The sequence below is a fragment of the Siphateles boraxobius genome, unplaced genomic scaffold (genome assembly GCF_051911475.1).
Source record: "Siphateles boraxobius isolate OS27281-9 unplaced genomic scaffold, OSU_SipBor_1 197, whole genome shotgun sequence".
NCBI lineage: Eukaryota > Metazoa > Chordata > Actinopteri > Cypriniformes > Leuciscidae > Siphateles > Siphateles boraxobius.
The window spans coordinates 138528-158068 of NW_027508807.1; the positions used below are offsets into that span (position 1 = coordinate 138528).

Below are 19541 nucleotides of genomic sequence, written 5' to 3' on the forward strand. Positions count from 1 at the left end.
TGGATCTGATCTGTGTGTGTGTGTGTGTGTGTGTGTGTGTGTGTGATCTGAGATCTGCTGACCTGGATCTTGTCTGATCTGTGTGTGTGTGTGTGTCAGCCGCTGGCGGATGGAGCCTCTAACCCCTCTCTGCACGAGCCGCCCAGGCGTCAGGACTCCGCCTCCTCGCTGGCTGATGATTGGCCGAGCCACGAGAGGGAGGATGATGACAGCGGTCAGTTCATCTCCTACGGCCCCTCGTCTAAAACACACGCCAGTCACGTGTTCAGGAGAGTCCAGCATTACCCACAAACCCCCTGCCACTCACGGTCAGTGACACACACACACACACACACAGTCCTAGATTTACCTGCAGAAACTGAGCCGGTGTAGGAGCCAGTGAATGGTTAATCAGGGTCACATGATGTGTGCAGGGTCAGCCTGGTGTGTGTGAGTCTAGAGGAACTACAGCGACACACGTCACGCCTGCAACAGGAGAAGCACACGGTACGACACGCATACATCATACATCATATACCATCATACATCATCATACATCATCATATATCATACATCATATACCATCATATACCATCATATATCATCATATATCATCATACATCATATACAATCATATATCATCATATATCATACATCATACATCATCATACATCATATACCATCATACATCATATACCATCATACATCATATATCATCATATATCATCATACATCATCATACATCATCATACATCATCAAACATCATCATACATCATCATGCATAATATACCATCATATATCATTTCGTCTTCCGAACTGCCTTAATTCTACGTGGCATTGATTCAACAAGGTGCTGAAAGCATTCTTTAGAAATGTTGGCTCATATTGATAGGATAGCATCTTGCAGTTGATGGAGATTTGTGGGATGCACATCCAGGGCACGAAGCTCCCGTTCCACCACATCCCAAAGATGCTCTATTGGGTTGAGATCTGGTGACTGTGGGGGCCATTTTAGTACAGTGAACTCATTGTCATGTTCAAGAAACCAATTTGAAATGATTCGAGCTTTGTGACATGGTGCATTATCCTGCTGGAAGTATTCATCAGAGGATGGGTACATGGTGGCCATAAAGGGATGGACATGGTCAGAAACAATGCTCAGGTAGGCCAGGGCATTTAAACGATGCCCAATTGGCACTAAGGGGCCTAAAGTGTGCCAAGAAAACATCCCCCACACCATTACACCACCACCACCAGCCTGCACAGTGGTAACAAGGCATGATGGATCCATGTTCTCATTCAGTTTACGCCAAATTCTGACTCTACCATCTGAATGTCTCAACAGAAATCGAGACTCATCAGACCAGGCAACATTTTTCCAGTCTTCAACTGTCCAATCTTGGTGAGCTCTTGCAAATTATAGCCTCTTTTTCCTATTTGTAGTGGAGATGAGTGGTACCCGGTGGGGTCTTCTGCTGTTGTAGCCCATACGCCTCAAGGTTGTGCGTGTTGTGGCTTCACAAATGCTTTGCTGCATACCTCGGTTGTAGCGAGTGGTTATTTCAGTCAAAGTTGCTCTTCTATCAGCTTGAATCAGTCGGCCCATTCTCCTCTGACCTCTAGCATCAACAAGGCATTTTCGCCCGCAGGACTGCCGCATACTGGATGTTTTTCCCTTTTCACACCATTCTTTGTAAACCCTAGAAATGGTTGTGCGTGAAAATCCCAGTAACTGAGCAGATTGTGAAATACTCAGACCGGCCCGTCTGGCACCAACAACCATGCCACGCTCAAAATTGCTTAAATCACCTTTCTTTCCCATTCTGACATTTAGTTTGGAGTTCAGGAGATTGTCTTGACCAGGACCACACCCCTAAATGCATTGAAGCAACTGTAGCCATGTGATTGGTTGATTAGATAATTGCATTAATAAGAAATTGAACAGGTGTTCCTAATAATCCTTTAGGTGAGTGTATATCATACATCTTATATCATCATACATCATCATGATTTCCATTTCACGAGAGTAGATGTTAAAACTTCATGCTGATTTGTACTCGGCTTTCGCCAAGATAAGCACCAACTAAGACGTAGCTCTACAGTAACCTATGCTTCTCCATCCATTTACGCTTCTTTCCATCTGGTGACGTGAATCTCCATCTGTCTGGTGTTAATAGTGTATTTGCGCGTCAGCACACACAACGGCTGCAACCACAGTGCGGTCCCCCCATAACAACCCTCTGGATTGAGCGGAGTAGGGAATATCTCTAGGGTCTTCAAGTGGGCACCTTCCGTCCTCAGTGTTTCGTCGACTAGCCCACGACACCTCAAGAGGGCTCGACAGTGACTCTGGCGTCCCAGAGTCACCCCCCTCCGTCCCCCACTCAACTCAGCCCAGCTTACTGACCTCTACTTCCCTCCTGCTGCTGAGACCTAACCACAATCTCACAATCTCTCCGCAACCCAACCATACGCGCCAACCCGTTTGACTAATGCTGTCGAGCCCCACTGGTGCGTTAATATGCAGTTTCAGTGGCAACGGTTCCGTATGGCATACCACTTCCCGCAAAACACAATATCTGCCCAACCACCCGTCATTCATGCAATATACACAGGAACGTAATGACTGTAAATACTATACAACCTCTAATAATAAACCAACAGTGCTGCTGAGACCTAACCACAATCTCTCCGCAACCCAACCATACGCGCCAACCCGTTTGACTAATGCTGTCGAGCCCCACTGGTGCGTTAATATGCAGTTTCAGTGGCAACGGTTCCGTATGGCATACCACTTACCGCAAAACACAATATCTGCTCAACCACCCGTCATTCACGCAATATACACAGGAACGTAATGACTGTAAATACTATACAACCTCTACAAATAAACCAACAGTGCTGCTGAGACCTAACCACAATCTCACAATCTCTCTGCAACCCAACCATACGCGCCAACCCATTTAACTAAGGCTGTCGAGCCCCACTGGTGCGTTAATATGCAGTTTCAGTGGCAACGGTTCCGTATGGCATACCACCTACCGCAAAACACAATATCTGCCCAACATCCCGTCATTCACGCAATATACACAGGAACGTAATGACTGTAAATACTATACAACCTATACAAATAAACCAACACCCTTCAAGTTTTCAAGAATTCTACGAAACCGTAGCATGGCGGCCTGTACTCAGCCAGCTAGAATCTTTCCGTCTCAACCACAGCCAGTTGCTGCTCCTTTCTGCTGCTTCAGATAAGTTCTTTACTGTGCGACGCAACTCTTGACCACTGAATCCGACGTCTCTGAGGAACCGGGTTGTAGAGTGTGCCACAAAACCTCGACAACCCACTTCCACTGGATAAACCTGGACTCTCCATCCTCGATGTTCTGCTTCAGTGGCCAGATGAGCATACCACAATTTCTTCCTCTCATATGCCTCATCTACCGCATCCTCCCATGGCACTGTTAACTCTATCAGTTGAACAATGCGTGCTGATCCAGACCACAAAACAATATCTGGTCGTAGGTTAGTGGTGGCAATCTCAGGTGGAAAAATAAGCCGTTGATCAAGATCAGCCAGCATCTTCCAGTCCCTAGCAGCTTCCAGTTGTCCTGGGCGAGAATTGGTGTTAGCACCTTTTCTTGGTGGTTGCTCGCCTGGGCGGAGGAATATTGTCTTCTGCGTGTAATGTTTTGCTAGAACAGGCGGCAACTTATTGGTCATACTACGCTTGCCTTCCAATGCTAAAGCCAAACATCGCAATACTTGGTCATGGCGCCAAGTAAACCGACCTTGGCTAAGAGCCACCTTACATCCTGTCAAAATGTGCCTTAATGTGGCAGGAGATGAACACAAAGGACAAGAGGGATCCTCTCCTACCCAGAGGTTTAGGTTCTGCGGTGATGGGAGAACATCATATCTTGACCTAATAAGGAAACTGATCCTACTCTCTTCCATTGACCAAAGGTCTTGCCAGCCCATTTTTCGTTGTTGCACACTCTCCCATCTCATCCACTCTCCCTGCTTGGCCTGGGAAATGGCCTTTATACATCTCATCCTCTCCTCCTGCTTTCACACCTCGTTGACTACCAGCTTCCTCCTTTGAGCTGGGCCTGCCTTGTGCCATTTAGGAGGAGCTAAACTGAGCCCAAAACCCCCTCTTCCATGCTGTACCTGTCCCACGATATCCCCAATTTGAAGGTCAGCCTTTGCCTCTACTACAGATTTCTCTGCTGACCACTTTCTACCAGTTTTTACCACAGGGGCTGCCTCCCTTACACATTTGTCGCGTGACTCTGCTAAAGTCATTTCCAGTCTGACCTTGGCACACTTAAACTCCTCGGTTAAAGCAGAGACTGGCAGCTGCAATACTCCTTTACTATAAAGTCCCACTCTGCTGAGGCAGCGTGGAACTCCCAACCATTTCCTGATGTATGAACTTATTAACGCTTCCAGCTTATCCTCTGTTGTCAAAGAAACCTTGTACACAGTCAGTGGCCACAGCAACCTTGGCAGTAGACCAAACTGAAAGCACCAGAGTTTTAGTTTGCCTGGTAGAGCACAGCTGTTTATGCTCTTCATCCCTTCCACTGCTTGTCGTCTAACTTCTCCCACTCGAACTGTGTCCTTTAGATCCCCATCGTACCATCTCCCTAGACTCTTCACTGGGTTCTGAGAAACTGTTGGTATTGCCTCAACATTAATGAAGAATATTTTATCTACTACCTTGCCTTTAACTATTGAGATGCTCCTTGATTTAGAGGGCTTAAATTGCATTCGTGCCCATTCAATATTATCTGTTAACTTCCCCAATAACCGATTAGTGCAGGCTACCGTTGTAGTCATGGTTGTCATGTCATCCATGTATGCTCTGATTGGTGGTAGTCGCATCCCAGAAGCCAAGCGCTCTCCTCCTACTACCCATTTTGATGCCCTAATGATTACTTCCATTGCCATGGTAAAAGCCAGTGGAGAAATGGTGCATCCTGCCATTATTCCAACCTCTAAGCATTGCCATGTAGTGCTGAATTCTGGAGTTGAGAAACTAAATTGCAAATCTCCAAAATAGGCTTTCACTAAATTTATCGACATCGGTACCCTGAAAAAATCAAATGATACCCAAAGAAGCTCATGTGGCACTGAACCATATGCATTAGCCAAATCCAGGAATGTCACGTGGAGCTCCTTCCTCTCCTTTTTAGCTGATTGTATTCGTTGCCAGATAACACTATTATGTTCTAAGCATCCTGAGAATCCTGGAATGCCCGCTTTTTGAACTGAAGTGTCAATGAAGCCATTCTTTAATAGGTAGGTTGACAATCTCTGAGCAATAATGCTGAAGAAAATTTTGCCTTCGACGTTTAATAGTGAAATAGGGCGAAACTGGCTGATGCTTGTAGCATCTTTTTCTTTGGGTATAAAGACTCCCCCTGCTCGGCGCCATGATCTAGGTACAACCTGCTTTTCCCAAGCCACTTTTATCAATTTCCACCGAATCCTTAGAACTCCTGAGGACTCTTGTACACTCTGTACGGAACTCCATTAGGCCCTGGAGATGAAGAAGCCCTTGCCTTTCTCACAACCTGCTCTATCTCTTTCCACTTAGGTGCAGAGACCTCCATTTGGTATTCTGGTGGATTGACAGGTGGGATGTCTGACGGAATTGACATAGGCTCATGCCTTTTTGCATCTGTATGCGTTTCCTCCAAATATCTCTCTAGCTCAACCCTAGATGCTTTTAAAGTACCATTCTTCTCACTGGTGAATAACTTCTTTATGAATTTGAATGGATCTTTATAGAAATTAGCCCTCGCACGTTCCTTCTTTTTGTAGCGTTTCCGTAGGCGCTCAGCTCTGCGTAATGTTGCAAGCTTATCTTTTATGGCCCTTTGTAAGAGATTGAGTCCCTCCTTCTGACTTTGTTCCGCTCTTTTCCATTGCTTCCTCAGCTGTCTCCTTTCTCTATCTAACCCTTCAATTTTCTGCTGCCGTCTAGACAATCCAGGAGTAGTTTGTACTTTTTCCTTCCTTTTTTCCACACCAAACCTCTCACTTCCATATGCGTAAATGATGTCCCCAAATTTATCCAGCTTTTTTTCAACTGTACCAGTTAATCTTTCCAATGCAAAGCATAGATCTGTGTTTACCGTGTCCCATGCAGTTTTCTCACTAGCTCTTGGCCATCTAACTCCGGGCCTATGCCCGTTGAGGTTCTTTTCTCTCTTATGTTGGTTAGTCTGACCGGGTTCACAAGAATCAATGTGTTCATCACTAACTGTGCAAACCCTCATCTCCTCTATGACAGGGGTGCTGATATCCTGCGAACTGTGGTTTGCTCCCTGTCGCTGGATTTCATTCGACTGACTTGACTGACTTAAGAAGTACTGATCAATGCGAGGCCCTTGTCCCTTCTCCCTCAAGCATTTCATTTTCCCTTGATGAATCTTCAAACCCCTGACCGTTGTCGCCTTGCTCCAGCCACAGACACAAGCTTGGAGTTCAATGGCTTTGCTAACTGCTGAACCTGAACTAGTCTTTTGTGAAGTACTCTCCATACTCATATCCGTTTCCATTCCAAAGTCGTTAACCATGTTGTCCACCATTGAGTCATCTTCCGCCCCTGCCCTCGCAGACTCTAGGGGTATTTTCCTCTTTAATTTTTCAGAAGCCTTGGGCGGGTGTCTCCAGCATCCTGTAAACACAGAGCTGGATACTGCCGACAAGGGTAGCTAACCCTTACCAGCCCCATTGGGGTCTCTTTCCTTCTGTCAGCTGTCTCTCCAGGCTGTCACAAGGTCTTTCCCTTGTTGCCAGCAGCACTATTCACCACAGTCACTGGACGTATCCAGATCTTCATGATTTCCATTACACGAGAGTAGATGTTAAAACTTCATGCTGATTTGTACTCGGCTTTCGCCAAGATAAGCACCAACTAAGACGTAGCTTTACAGTAACCTATGCTTCTCCATCCATTTACGCTTCTTTCCATCTGGTGACGTGAATCTCCTTCTGTCTGGTGTTAATAGTGTATTTGCGCGTCAGCGCACACAACGGCTGCAACCGCAGTGCGGTCCCCCCATAACAACCCTCTGGATTGAGCGGAGTAGGGAACATCTCTAGGGTCTTCAAGTGGGCACCTTCCGTCCTCAGTGTTTCGTCGACTAGCCCACGACACCTCAAGAGGGCTCGACAGTGACTCTGGCGTCCCAGAGTCACCCCCCTCCGTCCCCCACTCAACTCAGCCCAGCTTACTGACCTCTACTTCCCTCCTGCTGCTGAGACCTAACCACAATCTCACAATCTCTCCGCAACCCAACCATACGCGCCAACCCGTTTGACTAAGGCTGTCGAGGCCCACTGGTGCGTTAATATCATCATATCATACATCAACATACATAATCATATATAATTGATCATACATCATCATATATCATCATATATCATCATCCATCATATATCATCATATATCATACATCATATATCATCATACATCATCATATGTCATACATCATATATCACACATCATATATCATCATACATCATCATATATCACACATCATATATCATCATACATCATCAGATGTCATCATATATCATCATACATAATCATATATCATCATCATACATCATATATCATACATCATCATATATCTTACACTATCACGGAAAACTGTCCTGATGTATTGTACACTTGTGTGGGTTTGTGACTAATGGAAGAATTCACCAGAGGGTACAGTGCCTGTGGAATATAGTATTAAAAATTATATGATTTTTTTATTATTTATTTAATATATTTATATACATTCAATCCTCTACACTGGTTACTCACCAGACTGATATACTATTATATAATTAACAAATCAAGCATTATTATTGATAAAACTTTAGTAATTAGAACAAAAACTTGATAATTATCTATGAATGCATATTTGTCAGTTTAACTGAATTTAGGACTGGTGGTGGTGCTTAAGATATTGTTGTTCATTCAGTGTTTCTGTAAAAAAAAAAAAAATAGTAATTCATAATAGTAATTATTAAGATAATAATCCTACTACTAAGTCTACTAAGAATAATGACAATATACAACACATGAGCTGCTGGTTCATGAATGTTAATCCCGTTGTCAGCGTTCGCTCGAACTGATTAGCTGAAATTAAAACACGGATGAGCGCCATCCAATGAGATTGCCGTTTGCGCATAAGCTCCGCCCACTGCGAGAGAAAGCGGCATACCTTCTGCTTGTTCTTCTAATTCCAGATGAACGCCGTTATTTTGACAGGAAAATACGAACAAGTATATCGTTTACATGCAGCGCGTCAATTTTGCGTGGTATGTAAGACTAGAGTCGCACGCTAGAGTTTACGGCGAGTGAAAATATATCTATGCTAAACTTATACTTGGCATGATCGAACACACACACACACACACACACACACACACACACACACACACACACACTGGTGAGTAAAATCTAAGAATTTATTAGCCAATGGCTAATGATAGACATTGTTTAGTCGCTCAGAGTGAAATTTACTCGCATTGTAGAGGGTTGGCATTTTTTAATTGAAAAATTTTATATGCATATTTATATTATTGGATAAAATACTGTAAAACCAACCTATGAGTTAAATGTTGTTTTTGTCCAGATTGTTGTATGCAGAAGAAAAAATGTGCAGGATTTTATGATTTGAAGTTCTACTTTGATTTGAAGTTGAACTAATTCTTTAATTTATAATTATAATATAATAAATGTCTTTGTGGATTCTGCCGCAGATGTTCCTGCAGATTCTGCGTGTGTTGCTGAACGAGAGAGAACACGCTGACATCATCAAGGTGAGACACATGAGGAAAATCATGTGTTTAATGAAGTGCTGCCGTTTCACACTGACCCTCTGTGCAGGAGGCGGAGCTTCTGGTGAGAGGCGTGTCTGTGGAGGAGGGGGTGGAGTCAGGCGCTGTCCAGGAGGCGGAGCTGGTGGCGAGAGCCGTGTCTGTGGACGAGGGGGCGGAGTCACGCACTGTGCAGGAGGCGGAGCTGCTGAAGAAAGGTGTATCTGTGGGTGAGGGGGCGGAGTCAGGCTCTGTGCAGGAGGCGGAGCTGCTGAAGAGAGGCGTGTCTGTGCAGGAGGGGGCAGAGTCAGGCGTGGTCATGTGTTCTGTGGAGGAGGTGGAGAAGGCGGGACGAGAGAAGCTGGAGCGATCACTGCAGACGGTAATCTCAAACACAGCAGAAACAGAAACAGCGCACAGGATGGGAGGTTTAACTTTTAGTTGTTATTATTAAAGATAATAACTACAAGATAACTACAGTTATTATTAAAGGTGACATATTATGCCCTTTTCTCAAGATGTAATATAAATCTATGGTGTCCCCAGAATGTGTGTGAAATTTCAGCTCAAAATACCAGATTATTTATTATAGCTTGTCAAATTTGCCCCTTTTTGGGTGTGAGCAAAAACGCACTGTTTTTGTGTGTGTCGCTTTAAATGCAAATGAGCTGCAGCTTCGCCACCATTCAGAAGAGGGCGGAGACTTTACACGAGCTTCAGAAACTCCAGCAATAACAAAACAGGCCAATCTCACTCATCCAGAATCCCAGAATAACCAGTAGCGAGTGCAGCCTTACGGAGAGACTCAGGAAGAGTTTCTGAATGTTAGTGGAGACATTTATGTAGTTGTTGTGGAGTTGGCTTGCTACGATAGTCGGTGTTCAGTCGCAACACCGGTTTCATCACTTGCCCACCGCAGCACCACAAAAAAACAAAAAAAACATTTAAAACGTTAAAAAATATTTAACGCAATATCCGTTAAGTACTGCCTATTACACACACACACACTAGAGTTCTCAACGGGCCGGGTCGGCCCGACAAACCCGACGGGACCCGCGGGTTCGGGTCGAAAATATAAGCAAATGACTCGGGTCAGGTCGGGCCTCTGGCTTAATCTTTTCTGCTCAGTGAAAAAAAAAAACATTTATTAATCATCGCTGCTGTTCACCATAAAGAAAGTCTGGCTGCTGTGTGCAACGTGCACCGCGGGACCTGACGCCGCTCGTGCACGCCTTTAGCCTGGAGAAGAAGATGGAGTTGGTGAAAGTAAACTTGCCGCAGGCGAATTCACCGTCGCTACAGGAGTGGGAAATCAGAGGTCTGGAAAGTATTTGGGGTGGTGCTGGATTCTGATCGAAATTCTACAGGTTATGTGCAATGCTCAAAATGCAAGGTGCTGATGAAATATGACAGCAAAAAAACAGGGTCGTCCAGAAGATTTTTATTTGAGGCATATTTAGTAGCCTATATAGCCTATTATATATTTAAAGTTTGTTTCAGTTGTTTGTATTGTTTGTAGGCTATTGTTAAAAGACGTGAACATTAAAGGTTGATTTGAATTCCCGTCTGCTGGTCATGATAATACGTGTATGAGAAAAAAAGAAAATCGGCGTCGGGCTGGGTTCGGGCAGATAATTCATGTTGATGTGTCGGGTTACATCGGGTCCGGGCTTTAAAAGCCACGGGTCGGGTCGGGTCGGGTTGTAATTTTCAGGCCCGTTGAGAACTCTAACACACACGACCCACAGAAAGACACGCATCAGTATCGAGTTCTCTTTCGGGCTTGAACTTTGTCCGAATTCACTCACTCGTTTTCATTCACTCCTTTAAGTGAACAGTATTAGTGGACTAACGTAGGGAACAGTATTAGTGGACTAACGTAGGGAATAGTATTAGTGGACTAACGCAGGGAACAGTATTAGTGGACTAACGTAGGGAATAGTATTAGTGGACTAACGTAGGGAACAGTATTAGTGGACTAACGTAGGGAACAGTATTAGTGGACTAACGTAGGGAACAGTATTAGTGGACTAACGTAGGGAACAGTATTAGTGGACTAACGCAGGGAGCAGTATTAGTGGACTAACGCAGGGAGCAGTAGGGAACAGTATTAGTGGACTAACGTAGGGAACAGTGTTAGTGGACTAACGTAGGGAACAGTATTAGTGGACTAACGTAGGGAACAGTATTAGTGGACTAACGTAGGGAACAGTATTAGTGGACTAACGCATGGAACAGTATTAGTGGACTAACGTAGGGAACAGTATTAGTGGACTAACGCAGGGAGCAGTAGGGAACAGTATTAGTGGACTAACGTAGGGAACAGTATTAGTGGACTAACGTAGGGAACAGTATTAGTGGACTAACGTAGGGAACAGTATTAGTGGACTAACGTAGGGAACAGTATTAGTGGACTAACGCAGGGAACATAGGGAACAGTATTAGTGGACTAACGCAGGGAGCAGTATTAGTGGACTAACGTAGGGAACAGTATTAGTGGACTAACGTAGGGAACAGTATTAGTGGACTAACGCAGGGAGCAGTATTAGTGGTCTAACGTAGGGAACAGTATTAGTGGACTAACGCAGGGAACAGTATTAGTGGACTAACGCAGGGAACAGTATTAGTGGACTAACGCAGGGAACAGTATTAGTGGACTAACGTAGGGAACAGTATTAGTGGACTAACGTAGGGAACAGTATTAGTGGACTAACGCAGGGAACAGTATTAGTGGACTAACGCAGGGAACAGTATTAGTGGACTAACGCAGGGAACAGTATTAGTGGACTAACGCAGGGAACAGTATTAGTGGACTAACGCAGGGAACAGTATTAGTGGACTAACGCAGGGAACAGTATTAGTGGACTAACGCAGGGAACAGTTATTAGTGGACTAACGCAGGGAACAGTATTAGTGGACTAACGCAGGGAACAGTATTAGTGGACTAACGCAGGGAGCAGTAGGGAACAGTATTAGTGGACTAACGTAGGGAACAGTATTAGTGGACTAACGTAGGGAACAGTATTAGTGGACTAACGTAGGGAACAGTATTAGTGGACTAACGTAGGGAACAGTATTAGTGGACTAACGTAGGGAACAGTATTAGTGGACTAACGTAGGGAACAGTATTAGTGGACTAACGCAGGGAACAGTATTAGTGGACTAACGCAGGGAACAGTATTAGTGGACTAACGCAGGGAGCAGTAGGGAACAGTATTAGTGGACTAACGCAGGGAGCAGTAGGGAACAGTATTAGTGGACTAACGTAGGGAACAGTATTAGTGGACTAACGTAGGGAACAGTATTAGTGGACTAACGCAGGGAGCAGTAGGGAACAGTATTAGTGGACTAACGTAGGGAACAGTATTAGTGGACTAACGTAGGGAACAGTATTAGTGGACTAACGTAGCGAACAGTATTAGTGAACTAACGCAGGGAGCAGTATTAGTGGACTAACGCAGGGAGCAGTAGGGAACAGTATTAGTGGACTAATGTAGGGAACAGTATTAGTGGATTAACGTAGGGAACAGTATTAGTGGACTAACGTAGGGAACAGTATTAGTGGACTAACGTAGGGAACAGTATTAGTGGACTAACGTAGGGAACAGTATTAGTGGACTAACGTAGGGAACAATATTAGTGGACTAACGTAGGGAACAGTATTAGTGGACTAACGTAGGGAACAGTATTAGTGGACTAACGCAGGGAGCAGTATTAGTGGACTAACGTAGGGAACAGTATTAGTGGACTAACGCAGGGAGCAGTAGGCAACAGTATTAGTGGACTAACGCAGGGAACAGTATTAGTGGACTAATGTAGGGAACAGTATTAGTGGACTAACGCAGGGAACAGTATTAGTGGACTAACGTAGGGAACAGTATTAGTGGACTCAATCAATCATTTTCAATCAATCAATCATTTATTTATAGAGCACATTTACGACACAACCAAGGTTGACCAAAGTGCTTTACACAGAATAAAAGACACACAGACCTAGCATTTATGAATACAAACAAAAATAGGTAATCAATAAACATTCATTTTCAAACAGAAGGTAGCTATATAGTGTTAAAAGCCAAAGAGAACAAATAAGTCTTAAGCTGAGTTTTAAAAGTGGAGATAGATGGAGCATGCCTAATAGACAGAGGAAGGCTGTTCCACAGCCTCGGTCCAGCAGCGGCAAAGGCGCGCTCACCACGTTTTTTAAATTTTACTTTAGGGACAGTTAGAAGGCCATGGTCAATGGATCTCAGGTTTCTAGAAGGGGTATACGGCACCAAGAGATCAGTTAGGTATTGCGGTGCTAGATTGTTAAAAGCTTTGTAGACGAATAATAAAATTTTGAACTCTATCCTATACTTAACCGGAAGCCAGTGCAGAGACATTAAAATAGGAGTTATGTGATCGAACTTATGCTTCCCTTCAAGCAGTCGAGCAGCTGCGTTTTGAACCATCTGCAGACGGGAGATTGATAACTGAGAAATGCCATAATACAAAGAATTACAGTAGTCAAGCCTAGAAGTAACGAACGCATGAATAGCTATTTCTAAATTACTTCTTGATAGAATGGACTTTACTTTACTGAGAAGGCGCAGTTGATAAAAGCATGACTTAACAACAGCACAAATCTGTTTATCAAATTTTAAACTAGTGTCAAATAGGAAGCCCAGATTCCTGGCACACTTTGTTTTGTACGGGGTAAGAGGGCCAAGATCAAAGTTAAAAACACAGTTTTCATTGGGGCCGAACAACGTAAACTCCGATTTGTTTTCATTTAAGTGTAGAAAATTGTTTGACAGCCATGACTTAAGATCATTCAGGCAATCTAACAGCGGCTGAAGAGAAGATTCATTATTGCGTTGCAAGGGAAGGTAAAGTTGGGTATCGTCGGCGTAAAAATGAAACGAGACACCATGTTTTTTAAAAATAGCAGCCAGAGGGAGCAAATATAAAGAAAATAACACAGGCCCAAGGATTGATCCCTGAGGGACACCACAACCAAGCTGCTTATTGGAGGATGAATATTGTCCTAACTGTACAGTAAAACATCTATCTGACAGATAAGAGTGAAACCACTGTAAGACAGACCCACGAAGTCCCACACAAGACTCCAGGCGTGACAAAAGAATGCTGTGGTCAACTAAGTCAAAAGCAGCACTTAGATCTAAGAGGACCAGAGCCAAAGGTTTACCAGAATCTGTGATAAGATATATATCATTTAGGACTTTTAAAAGAGCAGATTCGGTGCTATGTAAAACTTTAAAGCCAGATTGAAAAACTTCATTGATTGAATTGTTTGACAGAAAAGTTTGTAATTGAGCCAATACAGCTTTCTCCATGATCTTTGAAATAAAAGGAAGATTTGAAATAGGTCGAAAGCTGGAGAGAGAAGAGGAATCTAGATTAGGTTTTTTAATATATGGTGTTATCACAGCCTGTTTAAGGCAAACTGGAACAGTGCCCGTATATAAGCACTTATTAATGACGGACAGCAGACCTGGACCAATTGCATCCATATTTTGTTTGAGGAAATGTGAGGGAACAATATCATGTTGGCATGATGTAGGCTTAAGACGCTCCACAATTTCCTTACAGGCGTGGAAACAGAGTGGCTCAAACACAGACCATGTGGCGGAATATAAAGGAATCTCTGACAAAGTATGTCCAGCCTGAGACATTTTAGCTCTAATGGCCAATACCTTATTTGTAAAAAAGTTTCCAAAACTTTCACAGAGCGAGACAGAAGGCGTAGGAAAAAGATTGACAGGTGGATTTAGCACAGAGTCAATAGTGGAAAAAAGTACACGAGGGTTATTTCTATTTTGCGTAATCAAATCAGAGAAATATTTACTTTTAGCAGCTTTAGCAGCCCTCTGAAATGAGGAAAGAGAGTTTCTCATAATTTCATATGAGACATGCAATTTGTCCTTTTTCCACTTGCGTTCAGCTCAACGGCAAGCCTGTCTAAGAGAACGCACTGATTCATTAAACCATGGAATTGGTACTGAAATACGGAATTTAAGCTTAAAAGTTGCAATACTGTTCAGAATAGAAGCACAGGTGGAGTTGAAAAATCTGAGATGTTCATCCGCATCCAGGTTATGAAGAGTAAATTCCGTTTCAGAAGTCCACGCTCCAAGAAATGCTGCAGTGAACTCCTCCCTGGAGTGTGCACTGAAGGTACGAGACATACGCACCATGGGCTGAGTTTTTAGTGTTTGACCAAAGTATGGAACAGAGAAAATTACAGGCATATGATCAGAGAAGGTTGCATTGCTAATTGTAATATCTGATACAGATAATCCATGAGTTAAAATCAAGTCCAAGGTATGACCATGTAGATGCGTTGGGCCAGATACCCACTGAACAAGGTCAAAAGACTCAATGAGATTTAAAAACTCCATGGAGAGAGTTTTAGATGCACAACAAACATGAATATTAAAATCACCAAGCAGCAGTATTTTATCGTAAGCAATAACAAGATCCCCCACAAATGCAGCAAATTCGTTAATAAATTCTGAGTTATGTTTGGGAGGGCGATATAACAGTGCAATGGTGACAGGGTTTGCTACTAGTATTTGAAATAGTTGCACCTCAAAACTGCTATATGAAGATGTAGATAAAAATTGACAAGAAAAAGTGTTTTTAAAAACAGTCACTAACCCCCCATCGCGGCCTGATGAGCGCAGGGTATTTAAAAAGTCACAGCCCTGCGGTAGTAATTCAAAAAGCGAGCTTAATTCGCCAGGTTTAATCCATGTCTCGGTGACACAAAGGAAGTCCAGCGCTTGTGTAGTAAACAATTCGTTTAAAATGAAAGTTTTATTTACCAGGGATCGTGCATTGATAAGGGCCATCTTCAGTACAGATAAGTCATTATCCGACTGTGTTGCTCGACACAGTGGCCGGAGATTACGGAGATTAACTCCGCCATGGTAAATATACATCCCATGACGATGCGTGGAAATAATAACAGGGATAATCGCGCGTGGCCGCTGGAACTGAACCTCAGGAAAACACCTTCCTGTGTCGCATCCACAAACCCGAACTCCCAACGAGTAGAATGGGAGTGGACTAACGTAGGGAACAGTATTAGTGGACTAATGTAGGGAACAGTATTAGTGGACTAACGCAGGGAGCAGTAGGGAACAGTATTAGTGGACTAACGTAGGGAACAGTATTAGTGGACTAACGTAGGGAACAGTATTAGTGGACTAACGTAGGGAACAGTATTAGTGGACTAACGTAGGGAACAGTATTAGTGGACTAACGTAGGGAACAGTATTAGTGGACTAACGTAGGGAACAGTATTAGTGGACTAACGCAGGTAGCAGTAGGGAACATTATTAGTGGACTAACGTAGGGAACAGTATTAGTGGACTAACGTAGGGAACAGTATTAGTGGACTAACGTAGGGAACAGTATTAGTGGACTAACGTAGGGAACAGTATTAGTGGACTAACGCAGGGAACAGTATTAGTGGACTAATGTAGGGAACAGTATTAGTGGACTAACGTAGGGAACAGTATTAGTGGACTAACGCAGGGAGCAGTATTAGTGGACTAACGCAGGGAGCAGTATTAGTGGACTAACGTAGGGAACAGTATTAGTGGACTAACGCAGGGAACAGTATTAGTGGACTAACGTAGGGAACAGTATTAGTGGACTAACGCAGGGAACAGTATTAGTGGACTAACGCAGGGAACAGTATTAGTGGACTAACGTAGGGAACAGTATTAGTGGACTAATGTAGGGAACAGTATTAGTGGACTAACGCAGGGAACAGTATTAGTGAACTGACGTAGGGAACAGTATTAGTGGACTAATGTAGGGAACAGTATTAGTGGACTAACGTAGGGAACAGTATTAGTGGACTGACGTAGGGAACAGTATTAGTGGACTAACGCAGGGAACAGTATTAGTGGACTAACGTAGGGAACAGTATTAGTGGACTAACGTAGGGAACAGTATTAGTGGACTAACGTAGGGAACAGTATTAGTGGACTAATGTAGGGAACAGTATTAGTGGACTGACGTAGGGAACAGTATTAGTGGACTAACGTAGGGAACAGTATTAGTGGACTAATGTAGGGAACAGTATTAGTGGACTAACGTAGGGAACAGTATTAGTGTACTGACGTAGGGAACAGTATTAGTGGACTAACGCAGGGAACAGTATTAGTGGACTAACGTAGGGAACAGTATTAGTGGACTAACGTAGGGAACAGTATTAGTGGACTAACGCAGGGAGCAGTAGGGAACATTATTAGTGGACTAACGTAGGGAACAGTATTAGTGGACTAACGTAGGGAACAGTATTAGTGGACTAATGTAGGGAACAGTATTAGTGGACTAACGTAGGGAACAGTATTAGTGGACTAACGTAGGGAACAGTATTAGTGGACTAACGTAGGGAACAGTATTAGTGGACTAACGCAGGGAGCAGTAGGGAACATTATTAGTGGACTAACGTAGGGAACAGTATTAGTGGACTAACGCAGGGAGCAGTAGGGAACAGTATTAGTGGACTAACGTAGGGAACAGTATTAGTGGACTAATGTAGGGAACAGTATTAGTGGACTAACGTAGGGAACAGTATTAGTGGACTAACGCAGGGAGCAGTATTAGTGGACTAACGCAGGGAGCAGTATTAGTGGACTAACGTAGGGAACAGTATTAGTGGACTAACGCAGGGAACAGTATTAGTGGACTAACGTAGGGAACAGTATTAGTGGACTAACGCAGGGAACAGTATTAGTGGACTAACGCAGGGAACAGTATTAGTGGACTAACGTAGGGAACAGTATTAGTGGACTAATGTAGGGAACAGTATTAGTGGACTAACGCAGGGAACAGTATTAGTGGACTGACGTAGGGAACAGTATTAGTGGACTAACGTAGGGAACAGTATTAGTGGACTAACGCAGGGAACAGTATTAGTGGACTAACGTAGGGAACAGTATTAGTGGACTAACGCAGGGAGCAGTAGGGAACAGTATTAGTGGACTAACGTAGGGAACAGTATTAGTGGACTAACGTAGGGAACAGTATTAGTGGACTAACGTAGGGAACAGTATTAGTGGACTAACGTAGGGAACAGTATTAGTGGACTAATGTAGGGAACAGTATTAGTGGACTAACGTAGGGAACAGTATTAGTGGACTAACGTAGGGAACAGTATTAGTGGACTAACGTAGGGAACAGTATTAGTGGACTAACGCAGGGAGCAGTAGGGAACATTATTAGTGGACTAACGTAGGGAACAGTATTAGTGGACTAACGCAGGGAGCAGTAGGGAACAGTATTAGTGGACTAACGTAGGGAACAGTATTAGTGGACTAATGTAGGGAACAGTATTAGTGGACTAACGTAGGGAACAGTATTAGTGGACTAACGCAGGGAGCAGTATTAGTGGACTAACGCAGGGAGCAGTATTAGTGGACTAACGTAGGGAACAGTATTAGTGGACTAACGCAGGGAACAGTATTAGTGGACTAACGTAGGGAACAGTATTAGTGGACTAACGCAGGGAACAGTATTAGTGGACTAACGCAGGGAACAGTATTAGTGGACTAACGTAGGGAACAGTATTAGTGGACTAATGTAGGGAACAGTATTAGTGGACTAACGTAGGGAACAGTATTAGTGGACTAACGCAGGGAACAGTATTAGTGGACTAACGCAGGGAACAGTATTAGTGGACTAACGTAGGGAACAGTATTAGTGGACTAATGTAGGGAACAGTATTAGTGGACTAACGCAGGGAACAGTATTAGTGGACTAACGCAGGGAGCAGTATTAGTGGACTAACGTAGGGAACAGTATTAGTGGACTAACGCAGGGAACAGTATTAGTGGACTAATGTAGGGAACAGTATTAGTGGACTAACGCAGGGAACAGTATTAGTGGACTAATGTAGGGAACAGTATTAGTGGACTAACGTAGGGAATAGTCCTAACTTAGTGAATGAGGGTTTAGGGGGCGATTTCGGATTCAACCCCTGTTCTCAAGCAGGGAAGAATAGAGGACACTGACAACGCACTGACAGACGGGACCGAGCAGGTCATATTTAATATGAAACAAAGTCTCAACTTTCAATTCTGGTCAGTCAAAGAAAATTAATAAATAGCCTACCGTTTTGTGGCTCTTTATTGTGTCGTGACAGATTGCCTCAGTTAAAGCCAAGTTCTAATCCACCGTTATTCTACTAACTCTCCTGACTGCTTTGTCGGACAAAAATAGTGGATATTGATTGGTCAGATCGCATGTCAATCAAACTCCATGCGAAGGATGAATTGACGCTAATTTGAAAGTGAAAGTGAAATGCACACTGCCGCACCAGCTTTTATAAGCGATGTAAAAACAATTAGTTTAGTTTTCAAATTAGTGCCAATTCAGGGCACAATACCAAAACAGTGCCGCTCCGCACGACCACCATTATGCCCTTGCAAACGCACGCATTTTACGATTGCCTTTAAATTAGCGATTTAAAAGCCCCCGCCGGTGATACCGGTATTACCGGTGTTGTCACACATCGATTAACCGGTGGGAAAATATTCTCACCGTCACATCCCTATTGTGGAGTTACATTGATCATCTCATCATCATGTTGAACTTCTACACAAGTGTCCACAGTTCCTGAGGTGTTTATAAAACAGCGGTGACATGTTCTGGTCAATAGTGTTCAGTGCTCGTCTGTGCTCAACGACAGAACAGTTTCAGGCTTTGC

At 43.6% G+C, this 19541-nt stretch overlaps 1 protein-coding gene across 2 annotated transcripts in view; it reads left to right on the top strand.

Annotated features, from left to right (window-relative positions):
- evc (EvC ciliary complex subunit 1) overlaps nt 1-19541 on the top strand; it is a 71765-nt gene that overhangs the window by 17597 nt on the left and 34627 nt on the right. For both annotated transcript variants that reach the window (XM_077235514.1, XM_077235515.1), the window contains exons 4-7: nt 100-308; nt 414-486; nt 8756-8815; nt 8883-9194. In XM_077235514.1, coding sequence (XP_077091629.1) covers nt 100-308; nt 414-486; nt 8756-8815; nt 8883-9194 — 654 coding nt within the window. The remainder of the gene's footprint in view (nt 1-99; nt 309-413; nt 487-8755; nt 8816-8882; nt 9195-19541) is intronic.